Here is a 20,548-nt window from a genome sequence, read left to right on the forward strand (position 1 = left end):
TTTCTGACATCCTGTCCCATTTGGTTTACTACATAAATACACGGTGATTTCTGAGCCGTCTGCAGGCGAGTTGCAGACATCATGCCCTTTACCCCCGCCCCTTAGCACCTGTTTCCTAAGAACACGTACTTTGTCAATCATTAAACCAGGAAACTTACACATCGCTGGTTCTCAGCCCACATTCACATTTTGTTAACCGTCTCATAATTCCATAGGTGCGGATATGGGTTCTTCGAATGGCCAGCTATTCGTGGTCTCTCACGGCCTGGACGCCTCTGAGGAGGCATTTTGTCTGCGATGTTTCCTTGTGATTGGCGTGAGATTTTGCGTTTGGGGCTGGAACCACAGGAAGGGGCGGTGTCCCTTCCTGCGTGGCGCCCGGCGCCAGATGTGCCTGGTCCCAAGGCCAGGAGAGGGCTCTCCACTGTAACTATAAGGCATCCCAGGGGAGACACTTGGAGACGATATGAATATCTGTTTAGGTTGTCACTGTCAAGGTTGCAAACATCATCCGTTTCCGAACTCGTCCCGCTGCATTTACTGGTTGGTGGAGCGGAGCAGAGTGTCGGAAGGTATGCTATGATGGTAGCAGGGACCTGGGAGCCAGGAGGCTGCTGTAGGCGTCGACGCTTTCTGGGGCGGCCTGGGTTTGGAGCTGCAGCATTTGCTGATGGCTGGAGGTGGAGTGGGAGGAGGGGTCCAGGGCGCCCGGGCACCTGGGAGGATGGGGTGCTCATTTCTTAAACCCGGGAGGCTTTTGGAGGAGCAGGGGAAAGTGTGGGCCCAGTGCAGTGTGACAGGCCTGCCTGACATGCAGGGGAAGAGGCTGGGGCTTGCTGTGTGGGTCTGGGTTTTGGAGATGAAATTGGCACCATCGACATCTGGACGGTCTGCAGGGCCGGAAGGGGAGAGGCTGTCACCCCGGCATGTGAGTGACCAGAGAGGATGGTTACTTCGCAAGAGCCCACGATTCAGTACCCAATGTGGTGCTTTTCACACTCTGCCTTTGTATTTGCTTAAGGAATATGCGCACTGAATCCAAACTCCAATGTCCAAAAAAGTAAAGGAAAAACGTAAGTCTCCCTCCTCTCCTGGCCATGCAGTTTACTTCTGATTTCTGTAACTGACTTTTGAACTTTGTATAGTTTTTAATTCTTTTCTTAAAAACTCAAGGTGCGTTGTGGTACACCTCAATTTTCTTCTCTAACAAAGTATCTTGGAAAAAACTGCATTTCACGACATTTGAGATGCCTCCTCTTTTATGGCCTCAGAGTAGTTGGTGGCACAAGGGACGGGATGCTGGTGATGACGCGCACCAGGGCGCCCTCGGCCACTGTGATTAGGCAGGAGGCTGCCACAGACGCCATGTGTAGACTTGGTTCTGCATACGTGCGTCCGTCAGCCTTTGGACAGATGTGTCCCGGCGCTTCTGGCCCGGTGCTGCCCGATTGCCACTGTGGTTCCAGTTCTGACACCCCCTCCCCGCCAGGGCAATGTCTGGGGACCTTGCTGATGGAGAGGTGGAAAATATTATATAGTTGGAACTTGCATTTCCTCAAAAGGAGGTTTCATTACATTTAGAGCTTTGAGCTGTGATATGAAGTATAATTCTTTGTCAGTTTGTGTTTGGATTTTGACTCTTGTTTTCCCTTTTTTTTTTTTTTTTTGTGGTTGAATGTGTTAATGGTGCGCTGGTAGATGGTTAACTACTGGTTCTCTGAGAAGGAAAAAAAAAGCATTTGCTGATTTCCATGGCCGATTTCAAACCATCAACTAGAAGTCAGTGAACCACGTGGGAGGAGATGGGAGCACCGGCTGCTTGGGTTGGTTTTCCTGAGAAAGGCCTTCCCACCACAAGACTACTAACAAATAAACACATTCTTCCTCGGCTTCTTCTAGTGACTTTATGGCTGTTTTGTTTTTGTTTTTGTTTTTGTTTTTCCTGTTTAAATCTTTGGTCCATTTGCCGTTTTATTTTTGGTGTAAGGTCTTGGGTAGAGAATCCCCCTGCCCTATTTTTGTTTCAGGATGCTAAGCAGTTGTCCTAACAGAATGGTTAGAAATCCAGCAGTTCTAACAGAACCTGGGTGGAGGGGAACCTCCTTTCCTGGGGACCCGACACACCGCCTTCCATCGTGTATGGAACCCTGTGCGCAAGTCAGCCGTTTTCTCGACTCTGTTCTGCTGCCTTGAGCCGCTTGTCCGCTTGCACTCCCGGAATACACTCCTAGTGGGTTTACAGCATGTTTTCATATCTGGTAGGGCTAGTATCCTCTTACTCGTTTTAAATTAATGTCTTCTCCACCCATTTATCTGATTACAGACACTGAGGTTGTTTCTGCGTCTTGGCCATTGTGAATAGTGCTGCAGGGAGCACGCGAGTGCACATGGCTCTCGGAGACCCTGATTTCATTTCCTCCAGATTTATACCCAGAAATCACCGGATCAGACGGTAGTTCTATTTTTAATTTTTTGAGGAACCTCCATACTGTTTTCCATCGTGGCTGCACCAGTTTACATTCCCACCAACAGTGCACAGGGTTCCCTTCTCTCCACATGCTCACTGACCGACACCTGTTATCTCTTGTCTTTTTGGTATTCGCCATCCCAACAGGTGTGAGGTGTCTCCTGGTGCTTTTGATCTGTGTTTTCCCTGATGGTGAGTGATGCTGAGCATCTTTTCATGTGTCTGGTGCTCATTCGTATGTCATCTTTGCAAAAATGTCTATTCAGGTCCTCTGCCCATTTTTAAATTTGATTATTTCTTTATTTTTGCTATTGAGTTGTATGTGCTGCTTACAAATTTTGGATATTAGCCGCTCATCGGATGTATGGTTTGTGGATATTTTTTGCATTCTGTACGCTGCCTTTTCAATGTGCTGATAGCGCCTTCGCGGAACAGAAGCTCTTTAGTCTGATGTGACCCCACTTGTTTGTTTAGTGCTCCCTGCCCGTACTTTCAGGGTCATATCCAAGAAATCATTGTCAGGACAAATAGCAAGGCTCTTTCTCCCTGTTTTCTTTTTCTAGTAATTTTGTGGTTTTAGGTCTTACATTTAAGTCTTTGATCCACTTTGAGTTAATTTTTGCGAGTGGTGTAAGATAGGGCACCAGTGTCATTCTTTTGCATGTGGACGTCTGGTTTTCCCAGCACCATCCGTTGAAGAGACTGCGCCTATCCCCATTGCGTGTTCTTGGAACGCTTATAAAAAGTTAGTTGACCGTATCTGTGTGGGTTTACGTGTGGGCTCTCTGTTCTGTTTCTCTGGCCCGTGTGCCTTATTTCGGCCAGTACCATACTGTTTTGGTTACTATAGCTTTGTATGTAGAGCTTGAAACCAAGAAGTGTGATGCCTCCAGCTTTACTCTTTTTTCCCAGGGTTACTTTGGCTATTTGGGGTCTTCTGTGGTCCCAAATAAATTGTAGGATAGTTTTTTTCTATTTCTATGAAAAATGCCATTGAGATTTTGATTGGGATTACATTGGATCTGTAGATCGGTTTGGGTAGTATGGACATTTTCAGGACATCATTTCTTCGAATCCATGAGCATGGAATATCTTTCCATTTCTTGTGTGTGTCTTCTTCAATTTCTTTATCTATGTCTTACTGTTTTCAGCGTACAGGCCTTTCACCTCCTTCGTGAAATGTATTCCTAAATATTTCGTTATATTTGATGCTATTGTAAATGAGATTGCTTTATTTCTTGTTCAGATAGTTTGTTGTTAGCGTACAGACATACAACTGCTTTCTGTATGTTGATTTTGTATCCTGCAACTTCACTGCATTAATTTATTAGTGCTAGCAGGTTTTTTCAGTGGAGTCTTTAGGATTTTTTTATATATAATATCATGTCATCTGCAAACACATGATTTTACTTCTTCCTTTCTGATATGGATGCCTTTTATCTCTCTTTCTTCTCTAATTGCTGCGCCTAGGACTTCCAGTGCTATGTTGGCTAGAAACGGTGACAGAAGGCATCCCTGTCTTGGTCCTGATCTTAGAAAAAAGGCTTTTAACTTTTCACCATTGAGTAGGATGTTAGCTGTGGGCTTGTCACATATGGTGTTCATTATGCCAGGAACATTCCTCCCATTCCCGGTTTGTTGAGCATTTTTATCATGAAAGGAGGCAGTGTTGGGTCACATGCAGAGAAGCATCTACTGAGACGACCATACGATTTTTATCCTTCCTTCCGTGAACGTGATGTATCACTTTTGTTGATTTGCTGATGTTGAACCATCTTGCCTCCCAGGGATAAATCCCGCTTGGTCATGGTGGATGATCCTTTTAATGTGCTGTTGAGTTTGGTTGGCTAATATTTTGGCGAGACTGTCTGCATCTATGTTCATCAGGACAATTGGTCTTTAATTTTCTTTCATTGTGGTATCCATCCGGCTTTGGTACCGGGGTGGGTGTGGGCTCGTAACATGAGTTTGGGACTGTTTCCCTTCTTCAGTTTTTATGACTCCTTCTTTGGCATAACCCTCCCTCCTCTTCTTGCTTGTTTGTGTTACGCTTTCCTTAATGAGTTAAAACGAGCACGTCTACCCCTGATTCTTCCTCGTACGTTTACTGAGATGGTATTAAATCCATACATAAGTTCAGGAAGGATTAATGTCTTTATGCAATGTTAAGTCCCTCATCCAAGAATGTGGTATTCTGGTCCAGTTTCTACGGTGTCTGTTGGGAACGTTTCAGTTTTCCTGCGTGTTTCTTGTTAAGCTCATCCCTGGGCCTTTGTTGCCATTGCTTATGGAATATCTCCTCTATTTTGTCCTCTGACTTGACGCTTGTGTATCTCAAGTCTTCTGGTGTGATTGCTAACGGTGCAGCCGGCCGACTTCCTGACTGGCCGCTCCCAACACAGCTCTATGGAGCTGACCTTGGCTCCATAGAGGTGGGTTTCACTGAGGAACAATATTGCTGTATCAGGCCTCCATTGCTGTGTGAGGGATCACCCCCAGACTTTGTGACCTAAAACAACATTAAACGTCGGTTGGCTCGTGGCTGGAAGTGGCTTAGCTGGTGGCTCACGCGTGGGGGCTCTCACGAGGCTGCACTCACCTGGAGGGTCTCCTCGTGGGGTGACTCACACACGTTCCCAACTACCGGGCCGGGTTGGGCGGGAGGCCTCCGTCCTTCTTGGCATGGGACTCTCCACAGGCCGCTGCTTGAGTGCCCCCACACCGTGGAGGCTGGCTTCCCCCACGGTCGGCCTGAGAGCGGGGAGGAAGCACCGTGTACTGTGACGTGGCCTCAGTCGTCACACTGCTGCCATGGGTTAGCTCTCTTCATTGTTCAAGGAGACTCTACAGGGATATGAATCTAGGAAGCAAGGGTCCTTGGGGTCACGTCAGGTAATGGTGGGGGGATCGGGTGCTTTGTTAGCTGCTAGCTGCTGAACCTCAGCCAGTGACCACGGTGCCTGTTTCCTCAAGGGAAAGTTGGGGGGTCAAATGCGATTAAGCTGCAAAATTCTCCTGACGCTTCCTGCGTCTAGAAGGGGGAAGCTCTCCCTCGGTCCTGGTGCTGGCATGGGCCAAACATGTCCTGAGTATTTTAAGGGGCTGGAGAGAACTCCAGAGTCATCGCCAGGTAAGAAGGCAGGTCCCCTCTAACCTAGACTGGATGGAGCCTTTTAGGAAAGGGTCACTGCCCCAGCCCTCAGCCCTCTCCCTGCAGGTGCGCTGTGGCTCAGGTCTCTGCTGCCGGGGTCAGTCAGCGGCCACCCACCCGGGGTTCTTGGGACCACCTTCCCCCTTTGCTCTGATTTCTCGTTTTCTGGTTTTCTCCACCCGCCCTCCCGCTCCCCGCCGCAGGGGACGGCTTGCCAACCTCGGAGGATCCCATCCTCCCCGAGGCCCAGGCGCCGCGCGGGTGGGCGGGTCTGTGCGCTCCGGACACTGGGACTCGAGGAGGGGGTCGCAGCCGCTCCGGGGCCCCACCGGGGGCGGGGAGAGGAGCTGTCACTTGAGGGCGGTACCGGGGGCGGGGTGGGGGGCGGTGAGGTAATTTCCGCGATGGGGCGTCAGCGCTTTGAGTCACCCTGGGGGCAGAATCGAAAGTGATCGCTTGGCGCTTGGCGGGGCGGGGACGGTGCACCGGGCTGCGGGGAAGACAGGATCGCGGAGGGTGAGCGGGGGGGTGGGGGGGGCCGGGAAGGTGAACGGGGGGCTGGGGGCCGGGCCTGGGGTTTTCCCCGCCAGGTGGCGGCTGCCCAGTGCCCTCCAGGCTCCGGCTTTTGTGGGATCCCCGTGTCAGAGGGAGAGGAGGGGAGGCCGCACCCCACCCGAGGGGGTGCTGGGGTGGTGAGGCGGTGGGGGGACCCAGAAGCTACCTCTGAGCCCCCAGCCCTGAGAAGCCGCGACACTGGCCACCTGGGGAGGGGCCGTGATCTCCGGACCCCTTTAGGTCCTCCTATTTCTGAATATCCACCTGGTTCTGGGTTCTCACCCTGGTCCCTCTGGGGGTGGACTCAAGACTCACTTTGGAGTGGGGTGGGTTCTCCCGCTTAAGGCTGGGGCTGCAATCATTTCCCTTTAAAACGTCTTTGTGTTGTCCTCAAAGTTTCCTGTGAAAGTTCTAGATCCTGGGCATCCCTGTTTCCTCTGGGAGGAAAATGTGCCGTCCTGTCCTGTCCTGTCTGGCAGGGCCGGCCTCTGAAAGGTTCTGCCTGCCTCCGCCCCTGCCCCCACGGGGAGGAGCCCAGTCTCCCCTTGTAGGCAGGTGCAGGGTGCACCATCTCACAGAACAGGGAGGTGCTGTGTTCAGATGAGTCAGTGCTCCCGGAGCGAGCGTTTCAATACAAGGGCCCTAGCGGGAGGCTGCCGGGGAGCCCCAAGCCTCCAGGGGCCTCCAGAGCCTCTGCCAGCCTGCAGGGCTCCTGTCGCCGGGGCAACCTTCCTCCCACTCGCCGGCCAGCTGGCTCCTTTTGAGCAGGGCCCAGAGACCTTTCAGAAGGGGAGGGGTCTTGGTTGGGTCAAGGTCAATGGGGCCCAGCTCCTTGGACCTACCAACCCTCTCCTCCCATCTGGGGGACGGGGTTCTCCCTGCTTCTGTTTCCTCTGCCCCTGCCTGACGGAGAGTCAGAGTGTGTCTGAGCCCCCACCTGGGCCCACGTGGACCTCCTGGCCTCGGGACCTGACCTTGCTCCCTGCTGCTCCCATTCCAGACTCCTCCTCATGAGCGAACAGCCCCAGACCGCCGGCTGAACCCGTGAGCCTCGGACGCCACTCCACAGAGCCAGGCCAGAGATGGCGTCCCCGGGGTCTGGCCCACCACCCAGCAGCTCGGCGGCCGCCAAGGAGCTGTCCCTGGCCAGGCTGTGCGCCCAACTGGACCTGTGTCTGGGCTGCTCCCAGTGCACTCAGCGGCTCAACGAGAGCACCTACCTCCTGCGCAGGGTAGAGCACAGCTGTCGCCACGAGATCCTGCTGGCCCGCTTCAAGCGAGCCACCAAGAAGCACGTCTGGCGCAAGGTGGACCGCCGGCCCAGCTTCCCGCGGCCTGCCCGCTACGAAGTGTGCCGCTACTACAGCCCGGGGCTGGGCTGCCGGCGCCACCACCACCAGTGCACGTTTGCCCGGAGCCCGGAGGAGGCGCTGGTCTGGACCTTCGAGCGTGAGCACGACGTCCGGCGTCTGTGGCTCAAGTGCGAGGTGCAGGGCAGCGGGGCCCAGGGCGACCCGCGCAGCCCGGCCGACACCATCCGTGCCGAGTACGGCGGCCGCTTCCAGCTGCTCTGTGCCCACTGCTTCCAAGGCTGCCCGCCACGCCTCTGCCCCGTGGACCCCCAGGGGCGGTGCCCCCAGCACGGAGCCTGCCCTTCGCTCCTGACCCACGTGAGCACGGAGGGCCGCCGCAGGCAGCAGGTGGTGGAGGTGCGGCCGCAGCCCCAGTACGGCCAGCCCCTGGCCTACTGCAGGTTCGTGGGGCGCGGGCGGCCCTGCCGGCACGGGGCGGCCCGCTGCCAGTACGCACACAGCGCCGTGGAGATGGCCGTGTGGGAGGCAGAGCAGCTGGACGGGCTCCAGAGGCGGGACCTGCTCTCGACCCCCGGCGCCGGCGGGGAGGAGCACACGGCTCCCCACCGCCAGCCCCCCGGAGCCAAGCTGTACTGCCGTGCCTGCCTGGTCACCTGCTGCTCCCAGGAGGCCTTTGAGAACCACTGCTCATCCCTGGAGCACGCGTGGATGGTGGCCTTGGACCCGGCCGTGCCCTGGAAACACCGCAGCCCGCCTGCCGGGCTCTCCGAGTTTGAGCTCTGCCCGAAGTAAGGACCGTGCGGTAGGGGATGACCCTTCGACCGAAACCAGGGGGTTCCTGTCCCCTCTGTGTTCCCTACCGGCTGACCCCCACCCCGGCCTCTGAGGCGTGGCTAAGGCGGGCCCATTCAGGCCTCTTCTCGTGGGCACGGGATGGAGGAGGTCCCCGTTCCTCCCCCAGCCCTGCCCTCAGGTGCCCCTCCCCCACCTCCAGGCCAGGATCTGGCGGCCAGGGCTCACCCCGCCTCTGCTTGCTGACCTCCCCTTTCCCAGATCCGGCCTCTGTGAGTACGGGGACATCTGCACCAAGGCGCATTCAGACCAGGAGCTGCAGGAGTGGATCCAGCGGGCACGGAACGTGGAGCTGCGGGAGCAGGCCGCGTGGCAGGAGGGGCTGGTGCCTTACCAGGCGCGGCTGCTAGCCGAGTACCAGCACAGCAGCAGTGAGGTCCTCGTGGTAAGTGGGGCCTCGTGAGCGGGTGGGGCTCGTTGGGGCCAGAACGACCTGCCCACAGCCGGGCTTCTCCGTGCAGCTGGCCGGGACCGTGGATGGCGTGTTCATCACCTGCAGCCAGCCCTTGGTGCATCAGGCCCACGAGAAGAAAACGCAGCACAGCTGGATGTTCGACGTCTGCTCTGAGGTGAGGGGTCGGGGTTTGGGGTCTGAGCTGCCGCCTCGGAGATCTCGCCCGTGTCTGTGATCTGGAGCACGAGCCTCAGCCGCTTGGGCCGAGCCCCGTGAGGGTTTTTTGGTGGGGTGTCCGGCACAGAGAGCGAGGACCAGGCCGGTTACCACCTGCGCCCTGAGCATCCTGTGCTGCACCATTACCTTGCTCGGCGTCCGTGGGGGGCCGCCTGGGCCAGCTCGGTGACCCACTTGCAGAGGGGAACCCCGAGGTTCGGACGGGCCGAGCACCCCTCTGGGAGCACAGCAGGGTGGACTCTGGTCTCTGACCGCTGGGTGGGGTCCAGGGGCCACCTTGCCATCGAGTCCCTCCCCCAGGAGCCCCTGCTGCACGTGGCGCTGCTCAAGCAGGAGCTGGGAGCAGACTTCTCGCTGGTGGCGCCCTGCCTCCCGCCGGGCCGGCTCTACGCACGGGGCGAGCGCTTCCGCGTGCCGGCGGCCTCGCCGGCCAGGTTCCAGGTGGAGGTGCGCGTGCAGAGCACCTCCTTCGGCTCCTTCGAGCAGTGGGTGGTCTTCGACTTTGGCCGCAGGCCGGCGCTGCTGCGGAAGCTGGTGCTGCAGCTGGGCCAGGCTCAGGGCCCGGGGCTCCAGGGGGAGCCGGCACGCGGCCGCCCCGAGGAGCTGCAGCGCTGGCACGGTGGCAGCCGCCACGTGGTGCCTGGCGTGGAGCGGACCGCCGAGCAGGTGGCCCTGCTGGCCAAGTACAAGGTGCCTGACCTGGCCCTCGACTTCAGCCCCGGCGGCCTGGCCCCAGGTCCCATCTCCTGCACCAACTACCGGCAGAGGATGCACCAGTTTCTCTACGAGGAGGAAGCCGTTCGGCAAGAGCTGGTGGCCAAGTGAGTGTGGGCCGGCGGGCGGGCGGTGGCGCCGGGGCGTCGGCCGCATGAGCCGTGGCCCCGGCCGGCTGACCCCTGTCCTGCCCGCCAGGCTGAACTTCCGGGGCCCGGTGCCCCTGAGGACAGTACTGGAGACGCCGGCCCTGGGCATGGTCTTCCCGCCGCCGGGGGCCCTCTACGCCGAGGTGCCCACGCCCTCCCCTCTGACGCCAGACACAGACCAGGGCTTTCTGCTGAGCCGGGCGGTCCGCACCGCCCTGGTGGCCCCCGTGCCCGCCCCTGACGACACGGTGTTCGAAGCGCGGCTGGAGGCCCAGGCTGGCTCGGAGAGGGCGCTGTGGCTGCTGCTGCCGGCCCGCTGCTGCGCGGCCCTGGGTCTGCAGCCCGACACCAGCCCCGTCCTGGAGGTGCAGTTCCAGGTCGACCCGCTGACCTTCCGCTTCTGGCACCAGGCGGTGGACGCGCTGCCTGAGGAGCGCCTGGTGGTGCCCCACCTGCCGGCCTGCGAGCTGCCGCGCCCCCTGCCCGCCCTGCCCGTGCTGCGCGGCAACCAGAAGCAGAAGTTGGCGGTGGCGTTCATTGCGGGCAGCAGCCCCAGGGGCGAGCGGCCCGTCGCCCCGCTGCTGCTCTACGGCCCTTTCGGCACCGGCAAGACCTACACGCTGGCCGTGGCCTCCCTGGAGGTCATCCGGCAGCCGCACACCAAGGTGCTCATCTGCACGCACACCAACAGGTGAGCCCGGAGCCACCCCTGGGACCGGCCCGCCACCTGCTTCCTGGGCTGGGGCGAGGGCACCGCTGTGGGGGTGTCGCTGCAGGAGAAGGGGAGCCCGGGTTCTCAGGTTCCCTGGAGGTCTGGGCAGCTGGTTCCAGAGGAGACCTGCCGGGATTGCCTGGCGGAGCTTCCTCCTCTGGCTGCTCGGCGCATGCTGGGGGGAGGGGGGCGGGGGAGCACGGTGCAGCCCTTGGGCTGCGTCAGGGTCACTCTGATCCCTGGGACTCTCCCTGATAGCTGACTGGTCCTGGGCCGAAAGGGACAGGGGACGTTTGTGCTTCAGGCCCAGCACAGGGTGCCCCGGGGGTCAGGGTCTGCTGTATGGGGGAGGGGCGGGCGCCTCCACAAAGGCCCCGAGCCAGAGAGAGCAGCGGGTAGGGGGTCCGGCATGGCCCATCTGGCACTTCCCCGGGGAGAGGGGGGCTCTGCTGTGGTCTTTCAGAGAAACACAGACTCTTGTCTCAGCTGTGATGGTCTCCCGCGGTCAGTATGGTTTTCTTAGCTCCCAACACTTCCTGCTGCTTGGGCAGAGCCCTCCCCGCCACCACTCCTCCCTGGGGTGGGCCTGGGGGTCCCTGGGTCTCTGAGATGCCCCAGGGCTGTGACGCGTCCCCAGGACGCGCTGGCCTCAGGGCCCCTTCCAGCCACGCCCAACCTTACTGCTCACCCACTGACAGCCAACTGGGAGCTGAGCTCAGGGCCAGCCGCAGCCTCTGGCCACCCTGGGCTGCCTTGGGCAGTGGCCCGGCTGTTCCCTTCCTGCCTCTCTGCACGGCCAGCTCTTTCACCCCCCCCAGGAAGCCCTCCCTGACCACCTAGACCCTCTGTGCCGTTGCCGTCTCCCCTCGTCCGGCTCTGACCTTCCCTGTCTCTCTGTCTGTCTGTCCCCTCCACTGACGTTTACGCTCCGTGGGGGCAGGACACAGGTCTGTCTGCCTCTCTTGAATTCCTGGCATCCGGGCTGGGCTGGGCTCACTGTAGGTGTCTTAGCGGACGGCGGCTGAGGCCCCGTGGGCCCTTCTCCCCTCAGTGCGGCCGACATCTACATTGAGGAGCATTTCCATGGCCACGTCAGCAGCGGCCACCCTGAGGCCACCCCGCTGCGGGTGATGTACACGGACCGCCCGCCCAGCCAGACGGACGCGGCCACGCTGCGGTACTGCTGCCTGACGGAGGACGGCCGGGCCTTCCGCCTCCCCACGCGGGCGGAGCTGGAGAGGCACCGCATCGTCATCACCACCACCTCCCAGGCCCGCGAGCTCAGGGTGCCTGCCGGCTTCTTCTCGCACATCCTCATCGACGAGGCCGCCCAGATGCTGGAGTGCGAGGCCCTCACCCCGCTGCGCTATGCCACGGCCCGCACCCGCGTGGTGCTGGCCGGTGACCACATGCAGGTCGCGCCCAAGCTCTTCAGCGTGGCCCCGGGCCAGGCGGCCGGGCACACGCTGCTGTGCCGCCTCTTCCAGCACTACCAGCAGGAGGCGCACGAGGTGGCCCGGCGCAGCCGCGTCATCTTCCACCAGAACTACCGCAGCACCGAGGCCATCCTCAGCTTCGTCTCGCGTCACTTCTACGTGGCCAAGGGCAGCCCCATCCACGCCAGTGGCAAGGTTCCTCGCCACCCCCAGCACTACCCGCTCGCGTTCTGCCACGTGGCGGGCAACCCTGAGCGTGACGTGTCAAGGACGTCCTGGCTCAACACAGCCGAGATTGCCCAGGTCATCGCCAAGGTGCAGGAGATCTATGCCTCCTGGCCCCACTGCTGGGGCCGCCGGGAGCAGAGGCACATCTGTGTGGTGTCCCACGGCGCCCAGGTAAGCCCCGGCCACCGGGACAGCCCCCCTTCCCCACTCCCGTCAGAGCAGCTCAGAGGAGCGGGGGGGGTCCCTGGGTGGTCTGGGGGACCCGCGCGCCCCCGCCCCGGTGGGCCTTCTCAGCCTCTGCGAGGCTGGCCGTGGACTTAATCTTCCAGACACCATGTGATTGGTGCCAGGGCCGGGCGGCTCGAGGGCACCAGGGTGCGGGGGCCAGTGTCCCACCCTTGCCGGGGACCCTCACTGCACACAGAGCGCTCACCCGGGCCTGCTGCTCCGGCCGTGTGTCTCCAGGTGAGCGCGCTAAGGCAGGAGCTGAGGAAGAGGGACTTGGGCCAGGTGTCCGTGGGCAGCTTCGAGGTCCTGCCAGGTGGGTGCTGGGTGCTGGGGGCGGGGAGGGCAGGGCGGGGGCCCCCCTCGAGCCCGGCCCGGCCTGACGGCACCGCCCCGCAGGGCGCGAGTTCCGGGTGGTGGTGCTGAGCACCGTGCACAGCCCGCACAGCCTGCGGAGCCCCGAGGCCCCTGCCCTGGGCTTCTTCACGGACGCCCGCGTGCTCAACACCGTCATGACCCGCGCCCAGTCCCAGCTGGTGGCTGTGGGTGACGCCGTGGCCCTCTGCTCCTTCGGGGCCTGCAGCAAGTTGTGGAAGAGCTTCATCTGTGAGTGTGTGAAGCATCGCAGCGTCTGCCCCGAGGGCCTGTCGCTGGGGCACATCGAGCAGGCCGTGGTCCACAGGCGGCACTGGGCCCTCGGAGCAGAGCCAATGCTGGCAGCTGTGGCGCAGGGCACTGTCCCCCAGGAGGGGGCAACCGAGGGCCCAGCTACAGCGCGCACAGCAGTGGAAAAGGTGGAACCGGGGGCGGTGGCCCAAGGCGGTACCTTCCTGCCCGGGACCACGGCGGCGGGAGACACAGCCACACAGGCGGCAGAGGCTGGGGATACAGCGTCGGGGTCTACGGCCGGGGGGCGCCCAGCAGTGGGGCACACGGAGGTGGAGGACACGACATCAGCAGAGAGCTCAGCGAGGGGCGACGTGGCCCCCGGGGACGCGGGAGCAGGGCTGATGGCCACGGAAGGCAGGGACCCCGAGGACCCTGAGGACTCCGAGTCCGACTTCTGGCCTGACAGCGAGCTCAACGCCGATGACTCCATCCTGCAGGAGCTCCTGGACGAAGGCCGGAACGTGATGGTGACCGTCCGGGAAGATGGGCTTCTGGACACCGTGGCCGGGTCCGAGTCCCCGCACCAGGCCTGGGGGTACATGAACCTGCCGCGGGCCAAGCTGCGGAAGCTTCTCCGCTCGCAGCCGGAGCTGTACCGCCACTGTGCCTTCGTGCAGGAGACCTTTGAGCGGGCGACGGCCGTCCCGCTGGACGGCGTGGACCCCCGCCCCATCCAGGTCAGGGGCCGCTTGCGCTGTGGGATGGCCTTCAGCGGGGACGAGGTGCTGGTGGAGGTCCTGGGCGGAGACAGAGGCGCCTCGGGGAGGCTGCAGGGCCGCGTGGTGGGCGTGCTGAAGAGGAAGCACCGGGAGCTGGTGTTCGTGTGCCGCATGGACGAGTGGGACCCCCGCATCATGACCCCCATCGACGGCTCCGTGACGAAGATCTTCGTGGCCGAGCTGAAAGACCCCCTGCGGGTGCCCATCCACCGCGTCCTGCAGGGCCGCGTGCAGCGCGTGGGGCACGAGCGGCTCACCGCCGAGGCGCGGGGCAGCCGGCTCTTCCGCGTGCGCATCGTCCTGTGGCGGCAGCGTTTCTATTACCCGCTGGGCATCGTCCTGGAGGTGCTGCCCGAGGCCAGCACCTGGGAGCGGGGCCTCCGCGTCCTGGACCTGGAGCACGGCCTGGGGGAGCCCTCGCCAGAGCCGGCCTCCACCTGCAGGGCCTCAAAGAAGCACTGGGCACCCGGCCGCCGGGAGGACTGCCGCGGCTTCCTGACCTTCACCGTGGACCCCCAGGGCGCCCGCTACCTGGATGACGCCCTCAGCGTCCGAGATCTGGGCGCCAGGTACGAAGTGGCCGTGCACATTGCTGACGTGGCCAGCTCTGTCCCCAGGGACGGGGCTCTGGACGTGGAGGCCCGCAGGCGGGGCACCGCGTTCTACGCCCCCGACCGGGAGCCGGTGCCCATGCTGCCCGACAGCCTCTGCCAGGATGTGCTCAGCCTCCTGCCGGGCCAGGACCGCTTGGCCATCTCCCTCTTCCTCACCGTCGAGAAGGGCAGCGACCAGCTCAAAAGCCTGCGCTTCGCGCCCTCCGTGATCCGCTCCGACCGCCAGCTGTCGTACGAGGAGGCCGAGCGCGCCATCAAGAGGCACCCGGGTGCGGGCCAGGAGCTGCCCGCCCAGCTGGACTCCGTGGACGCCTGCGTCGTGGCCGCGTGCCACTTGTCCCGGGTGCTGCGCCGGCACCGCCTGCAGACGGACGCCCACTACGAGCAGCCGACCGAGGACTGCGCGCTGGGCTTCCGTGCGGCCCACGTCATGGTCAAAGAGTACATGATCCAGTTCAACAGCCTGGTGGCCGAGCTCCTGGTGAGCAGCGAGCGCACGCGGACGGTCACGCCGCTGCGCTGGCAGCCCGCGCCCAGTGACCGCCAGCTCGCGGCGCTGCGCGAGAAGCACGGGCAGCTGGTGCCCCTGTCGCTGCACCTCCGCCACCACCTGGGGGGCTGCGGCCCCCCCCCGCCGCAGCTCTACCTCCTGGCCTCCCTGTGGAGGCACGTCCAGCTCGCAGCCCGCGCCCACGACGGTGACCGCCTGGCGGACCTCATCACCACGGACGACGTGCACCCGCCTCTGGCGCCCGTGGGCCTCGACCTCCGCAAGGCCCTGGGCCGCTCCGTGTTCGGCCGCTCCGGCGAGGGCGGACGGCCGGTGGCCGGCCACTACGCGCTGCAGGTGGACTGCTACACGTGGGCCACCTCCCCCATCCGCAGGTACCTGGACGTGGTGCTGCAGCGGCTGATCCTGCTGGCGCTGGGCCACGGCGGCTCCGCCTACTCCGCCCGGGACATCGGCGGGCTGTGCCACGAGTTTGGCTACCAGCACGGGCGCGCCCAGAGCTACCAGCGCCGGGCCCGGAGCCTGCACCTGGCGGTACAGCTCAAGACCCAGTCGCGCAGCAAGCTGGGCTTCGTGGTGGACCTGGAGGCGGGCGCCCGCTGCTTCAAGCTGCTCTTCCCAGCCAACCGCGAGACCCTGCCCGACCCCTGCCCTATCTTCTACCGCGCCCTGCAGCTGGCCGAGCACCCCGGCTGCCTGGAGAGGCGGCCGGGCCTGCGGCTTTCGTGGCGGCGCCGCGTCTACTCAGTGCAGGAGGGCAGGCCGTGCTCCCCGCCGCCCGGCACCCTGCTGGACCCGCACACCCGGCCTGTGGACGCCGACCTGTGGCAACGGCTGCTGCGGCTGGTGGAGGAGCAGCGGTGGCCCCAGGCGGCCGCCCTGGTGCAGGAGCGAGGTGCGGCGGAGCCCCAGCGGCGGGAGCTGGGGCGGGTGCGGCGGAGCCACTGTGGCCACTTTGTGGAGGTGGCTCGGGAGCTGGGCGCGGGGGACACGCTGCAGGTGCAGCTCAGCGCCACCCTGCAGCGCGGGTTCCTGGCACCGACCCTGCAGCTGTGGACCGTGGCCCCCGGCCTCACCCTCTGCCTGGAGCACGTGGAGAGGCCAGGCGACTGCTTCTCGGGCCAGATGCCCCAGGCGGGGCGGGACCGGTGTTCGGACGTGGGCGAGCACTGCCGCGTGTGGGGGCCCTTCTGCTCCCTGGAGGCGGCCACCAGCGCGGTCTCGGAGAATGACTCGGTCACGCTGCAGCACGTGCGCATATCCTGGGAGCGCACGGCGCAGGGGCGGCTGCGGGGCGCCTTCTGCCTGGAAACCTCCTTCCTCAGCGAGCGCTGTGCCGACCTCAGCTTCAGGCACTGCTACCTGTGCGTCCGGCTCGAGGGGCTGCCGGCTGGGGCCGGTGCTGGACCCGGCCAGCCTCCCCCGGCCGCCCCATCCTCCAGGCCCAGCAGCCTCGGGCCCTTCCTGAGCATCGACCCCGACACGTACACGTGGGTGGCCCACGGGCTGACGGAAGACTGGGACCTGAGAGAGAGCCAGGCGGACCGGCAGGAGGTCCCCAAGCAGGTGCACTTCTCCGTCCAGCACGTGGCCATGGAGAAGGTTCCCGAAGAGGTGCTGAGGCCGGGCACCCCATTCACCGTCGAGGTGCTGCCCAAGCAGCTTCCTGACATGTGAGTGGCCTCCACGGGGAGAGGCCGGTGGGTGGGGCGGGTGGAGGACACTCTGGGTTCCCTCGGCTGGTAGGGCGTAGCTGGTGGGGCTGCGGCCCCTCCCAGGGGGAGTCCCGTGGAGGTTCTGGTGTCCACCCTCGTTGCCACCTGCCCCCAGCCGCAAGGAAGAAGCCGTGTGTGGGCTGAAGGACGCGTCCCCGCTGGTCATCAGCATTGCCCTGGGCCAGCCCATCCCTGCGCACTGCCAGCAGACCCTCCGCCGGGGTAGGTCCCTCCGGCTTCCCCCATGTCCCTTCGTCGTGCCTGAGCCCTGCCCTGGGCCCCTGCTCACGGAGGCCTGGCCCTTCTTTAGGGACCTACGGCAGGCTCCTGGAGAAACAGACGTTCGACCTCCCCGGAGGCCGCCACACGCTGAACCCCAGCCAGAATGGGGCCATCAGGGAGGCTCTGAAGAAGCAGTTCACTGTGATCCAGGGCCCTCCAGGTGGGGCTCACGCTGGTGGAGGTGCTGCTTCCGGCTGCCCGGGGCGGGCCCGGGGGACCCTGTTCACGGTGCCCTCTGCCCGCAGGCGCAGGGAAGACGGTGGTGGGCTTCCACATTGTGTTCTGGTTTCACAAGTCAAACGAGGAGCAGGTGGGGGCCTGTGCCCCCCCCAGTGAGGAGAAGCAGCCGGGGGGGCCCTGCATCTTGTACTGCGGCCCCTCTAACAAGTCGGTGGACGTCCTGGCAGGTGCGCTGGGCTGGTGGTGTGGGGGCTCTGCCTGGGGGTGCTGGCCCCGGGGAACGGTCCCTCATGCCCCGCTGCCCCCAGGACTGCTCCTGAGCAGGAGAACGGAGCTGAAGCCCCTTCGAGTGTACAGTGAGCAGGCGGAGGCTGCGGACTTCCCGATGCCGGGTGTGGGCAGCAGGGGTCTGCCCAAGAAGAGCCCTCGGGAGGGCAGTCCCAACCAGACGCTCAGGTGCGGTCTCTCCACCGTCTGCCTGTGGGTGGAGGCAAAAGGCCCCACCGTCCTGTCTCGGACAGGGGTTAACGCGGGGCTTCACAGATGTCCCCCCCGCACCCCAGGAGCATCACCCTGCACCACAGGATCCGGCAGGCTTCCAACCCCTATGCACCAGACATCAGGGCGCTTGACGCCCGGCTGCAGAAAGGGGAGATCTTTTCCAAGGAGGATCTCAGCTGGTAAGCAGTTAGGGGCGTGGGGTTTGTCCTCTGCCGTGGAGGTGGCAGAGGGAGGGGGGAGGGGGAAACGGTGTCCCCGGATGACCACACGGTGACCGCACGCAGGTACAGGAATGTCCTGGGGATGGCACGGAAGTTCGAGCTGGACCGGCACACAGTCATCCTGTGCACGTGCTCATGTGCGGCCCTGGCCAGCCTCAAGAAGCTCAACGTCCGGCAGATCCTTATCGATGAGGCCGGCATGGCCACAGAGCCCGAGACCCTCATCCCGCTGGTGAAGTTCTCGAAGGCTGAGAAGGTGAGTGAGGTGGGCGGAGAGCCGGAAGCCCCAGGCAGGCGTCCCTGGCGTGGTCTTTCGCCTAAGAGGGCAGCACCGCAGGCAGGGCCGAGTGGCAGCGGCCACGGAGCTGGGTACCTCTGGGTCTGGGGGGTGTCAGGACCACACCTGCCTGTCCCTCCAGGTGGTTCTTCTCGGGGACCACAAGCAGCTGCGGCCTGTGGTCAAGAACGAGCAGCTGCAAAATCTGGGGCTGGACCGGTCTCTCTTCGAGAGGTACCACACGGAGGCCTACATGTTGGACACACAGTACCGCATGGTAAGCCCGTCCCAGCCTCTGCCCCTCCCGCCCAAGATGTGACCCGAGGCCAGGGGTGCCACAGGTGCTGCTGCCCACACCCCTACCTCCTGTGTCCACCCTGGCCTTGTCCTGGGGCCACAGCAGGCCCCCCCCGAGACCCCAGCCCTCGGCCCCAGGACAGGTGGACAGGAGACCTGCTCTGGCTTATGCCCTGCCTTGCAGCACGAGGGCATCTGTACCTTCCCGTCCATGGAGTTCTACAATGGGAAGCTGAAGACCTGGCAGGGCCTGAGGCGGCCACCCAGCGTCCTCGGCCACATTGACAAGGAGAGCTGCCCTGTCATTTTTGGCCACGTGCAAGGCCATGAACAGAGCCTACTGGTGTCCACAGATGAAGGCAATGAAAACTCCAAGGCCAACCTGGAGGAGGTAACAGAGGTGGTGAGTGTCCGTGAGGCCTTTCCTGCTGCCCCTTGGTCACGGAGGGCTTCCTGGAGGAGGAGGCAGAGGAACCGAGGGAACAGGTGAGGCTCCGGCGCCCAGGGTTAGCTTCGACAACACCCTCTTGGTCCCTCAGGTCCGCATTGCCAAACAGATGACCCTGGGCAGGACAGTGGACCCCAAGGACATCGCAGTTCTCACTCCCTACAACGCTCAGGCTGCAGAGATCAGCAAGAGTCTCCTGCGGGAGGGTGTCGCTGGAGTGACTGTGTGCTCCATCTCCAAGAGCCAGGGTGAGGGTGGCTCTGGGGCAGGGGGCACGTGGGCCAGCGGGTCACGAGGGAGGATGCAAGCAGCATGGTCAGCGGCAGCTGACAGGGGCCTCAGCATGCCTGCCCAACTGCGCAGGAAGCGAGTGGCGCTACGTGCTGGTGAGCACGGTCCGCACGTGCCAGGAAAGTGACCTGGACCAGCGGCCGACTAAGAGCTGGCTTAAGAAGTTCCTGGGCTTTGTTGTGGACCCCAACCAAGTGAACGTGGCCATCACCCGGGCCCAAGAGGGGCTCTGCCTCATCGGTGGGACAGCTTGGCTGGCGGAGGGCTGGGGCGGGGCTCCCCCCTGGGGGTGCGGCTGCTTGGCTGGGGGTGGGGAGGGCGGGGGCGGGGCTCCTCCCTGGGGGCGTGGCTGCTTGGCTGAGGTGAGAGGGCTGCGGGGAGCTCCTCCCTGCGGGAGTGGCTGCTTGGCTGGGGATGGGGAGGGCTGGGGCGGGGCTCCTCCTGGGGGCGTGGCTTCTTGGGTGGGGTGGGGGGCGGGGCGGGGGCGGGGCTCCTCCCTGGCGGGGGCGGGGGGGGTGGCTGCTTGGCTGGGGGAGGGGAGGACTGGGGCGGGACCGGGGTCTACCATGGACTCTTCTCCCCTCTCCCCACCCCTGCAGGAGACCACCGCCTCCTGCGTTGTTGCCCTCTCTGGCGTAGATTCCTGGACTTCTGCGAGGCCCAGCAGAGCCTTGTGCCCGCCAACCAGGTGCGAGTTCGGAAGAGGCCAGCCGTGTCTCCCTGAAGAGCCCTCTCCACCTGCCCACCGCTCTCAAGCTGCCAGGACTTGGAGGAAAAGACCGTGCCCTCTTCTGAGGGCTCCCTAGTCAGGCACCACTCAGGAGCATCCCGTGTGCCTTCGGTGGGCACTGTGGCCACCCCGCCTATCGGACTGGGTTTCTGAGGCCAACTTCTGAGCAATAATCTCCTTCTGGAGTCTTGGCCTCTCCCCAGGGCAGAGAGCAGGCCAGGCCCCACCATACCGACGTGCTGTGCGCCTGCACTGGGGAGGAAGAATCCCTCTCTCCCTACTGAGCCTTTCGTCTGGAAATCTGGTGACAGGGGACATCTCAGGGGTCAGGGGCTCGGGGAGGTCCTCTGGACCTTCTGGTGTTACTAGGAAGGCTTGGGGTCAGAAGAAAATCCTGCTGGGGCTACTTTTTGGTCTTTGAGCACCATCCCTGAGACACTGGGCGCTGGCTGTGGAGCTCATCGTTTCCTTTTTTCCCTTTCTCACTTCCTTCTTTCTTTCCTTCCTTCCTTCCCTCTCTTTCTTTCCTTTCTTTCTTCTTTCTTTCTCTTTCTTTTTTTCTTTTTCTTTCCTTTCTTTCTTTCCTTCCTTCCTTTCTTCTTTCTTTCTCTCTTTTTTCTTTTTCCTTTCTTTCCTTTCTTTCTTTTCTTTCTTTCTTTC

At 62.6% G+C, this 20,548-nt stretch overlaps 1 protein-coding gene and 1 long non-coding RNA gene across 4 annotated transcripts; one reads left to right on the plus strand and one right to left on the minus strand.

Annotated features, from left to right (window-relative positions):
- Window positions 1-437: 437 nt before the first annotated feature.
- Window positions 438-20,395, plus strand: HELZ2 (helicase with zinc finger 2). Of its 3 annotated transcripts, none has more exons than XM_053199706.1 (20): window positions 438-572; window positions 7,174-8,274; window positions 8,540-8,723; window positions 8,800-8,907; window positions 9,270-9,790; window positions 9,882-10,523; window positions 11,596-12,379; window positions 12,674-12,749; window positions 12,833-16,619; window positions 16,777-16,883; window positions 16,972-17,103; window positions 17,189-17,350; window positions 17,432-17,579; window positions 17,687-17,803; window positions 17,909-18,101; window positions 18,265-18,399; window positions 18,604-18,822; window positions 18,959-19,115; window positions 19,231-19,398; window positions 19,758-20,395. In XM_053199706.1, exons 2-20 carry the CDS (start codon window positions 7,256-7,258, stop codon window positions 19,880-19,882), a joined length of 8,784 nt encoding a protein of 2,927 aa, XP_053055681.1. In that variant the 5' UTR covers window positions 438-572; window positions 7,174-7,255; the 3' UTR covers window positions 19,883-20,395. The 3 variants fall into 3 exon arrangements, with proteins under 3 accessions (XP_053055681.1, XP_053055682.1, XP_026902328.2); XM_027046527.2 differs by lacking the exon at window positions 438-572 and adding an exon at window positions 6,005-6,134; XM_053199707.1 differs by lacking the exons at window positions 438-572; window positions 19,231-19,398 and adding an exon at window positions 6,004-6,134.
- On the minus strand, window positions 3,950-5,997 carry LOC128311071 (uncharacterized). Its single transcript, XR_008288997.1, has 3 exons — window positions 5,838-5,997; window positions 5,067-5,327; window positions 3,950-4,976 (listed from the first exon to the last, which is right to left on the minus strand). It is a non-coding gene; the product is annotated as an uncharacterized LOC128311071 (long non-coding RNA).
- Window positions 20,396-20,548: the final 153 nt, after the last annotated feature.

Source organism: Acinonyx jubatus, chromosome A3 (assembly GCF_027475565.1).
Source record: "Acinonyx jubatus isolate Ajub_Pintada_27869175 chromosome A3, VMU_Ajub_asm_v1.0, whole genome shotgun sequence".
Lineage (NCBI taxonomy): Eukaryota > Metazoa > Chordata > Mammalia > Carnivora > Felidae > Acinonyx > Acinonyx jubatus.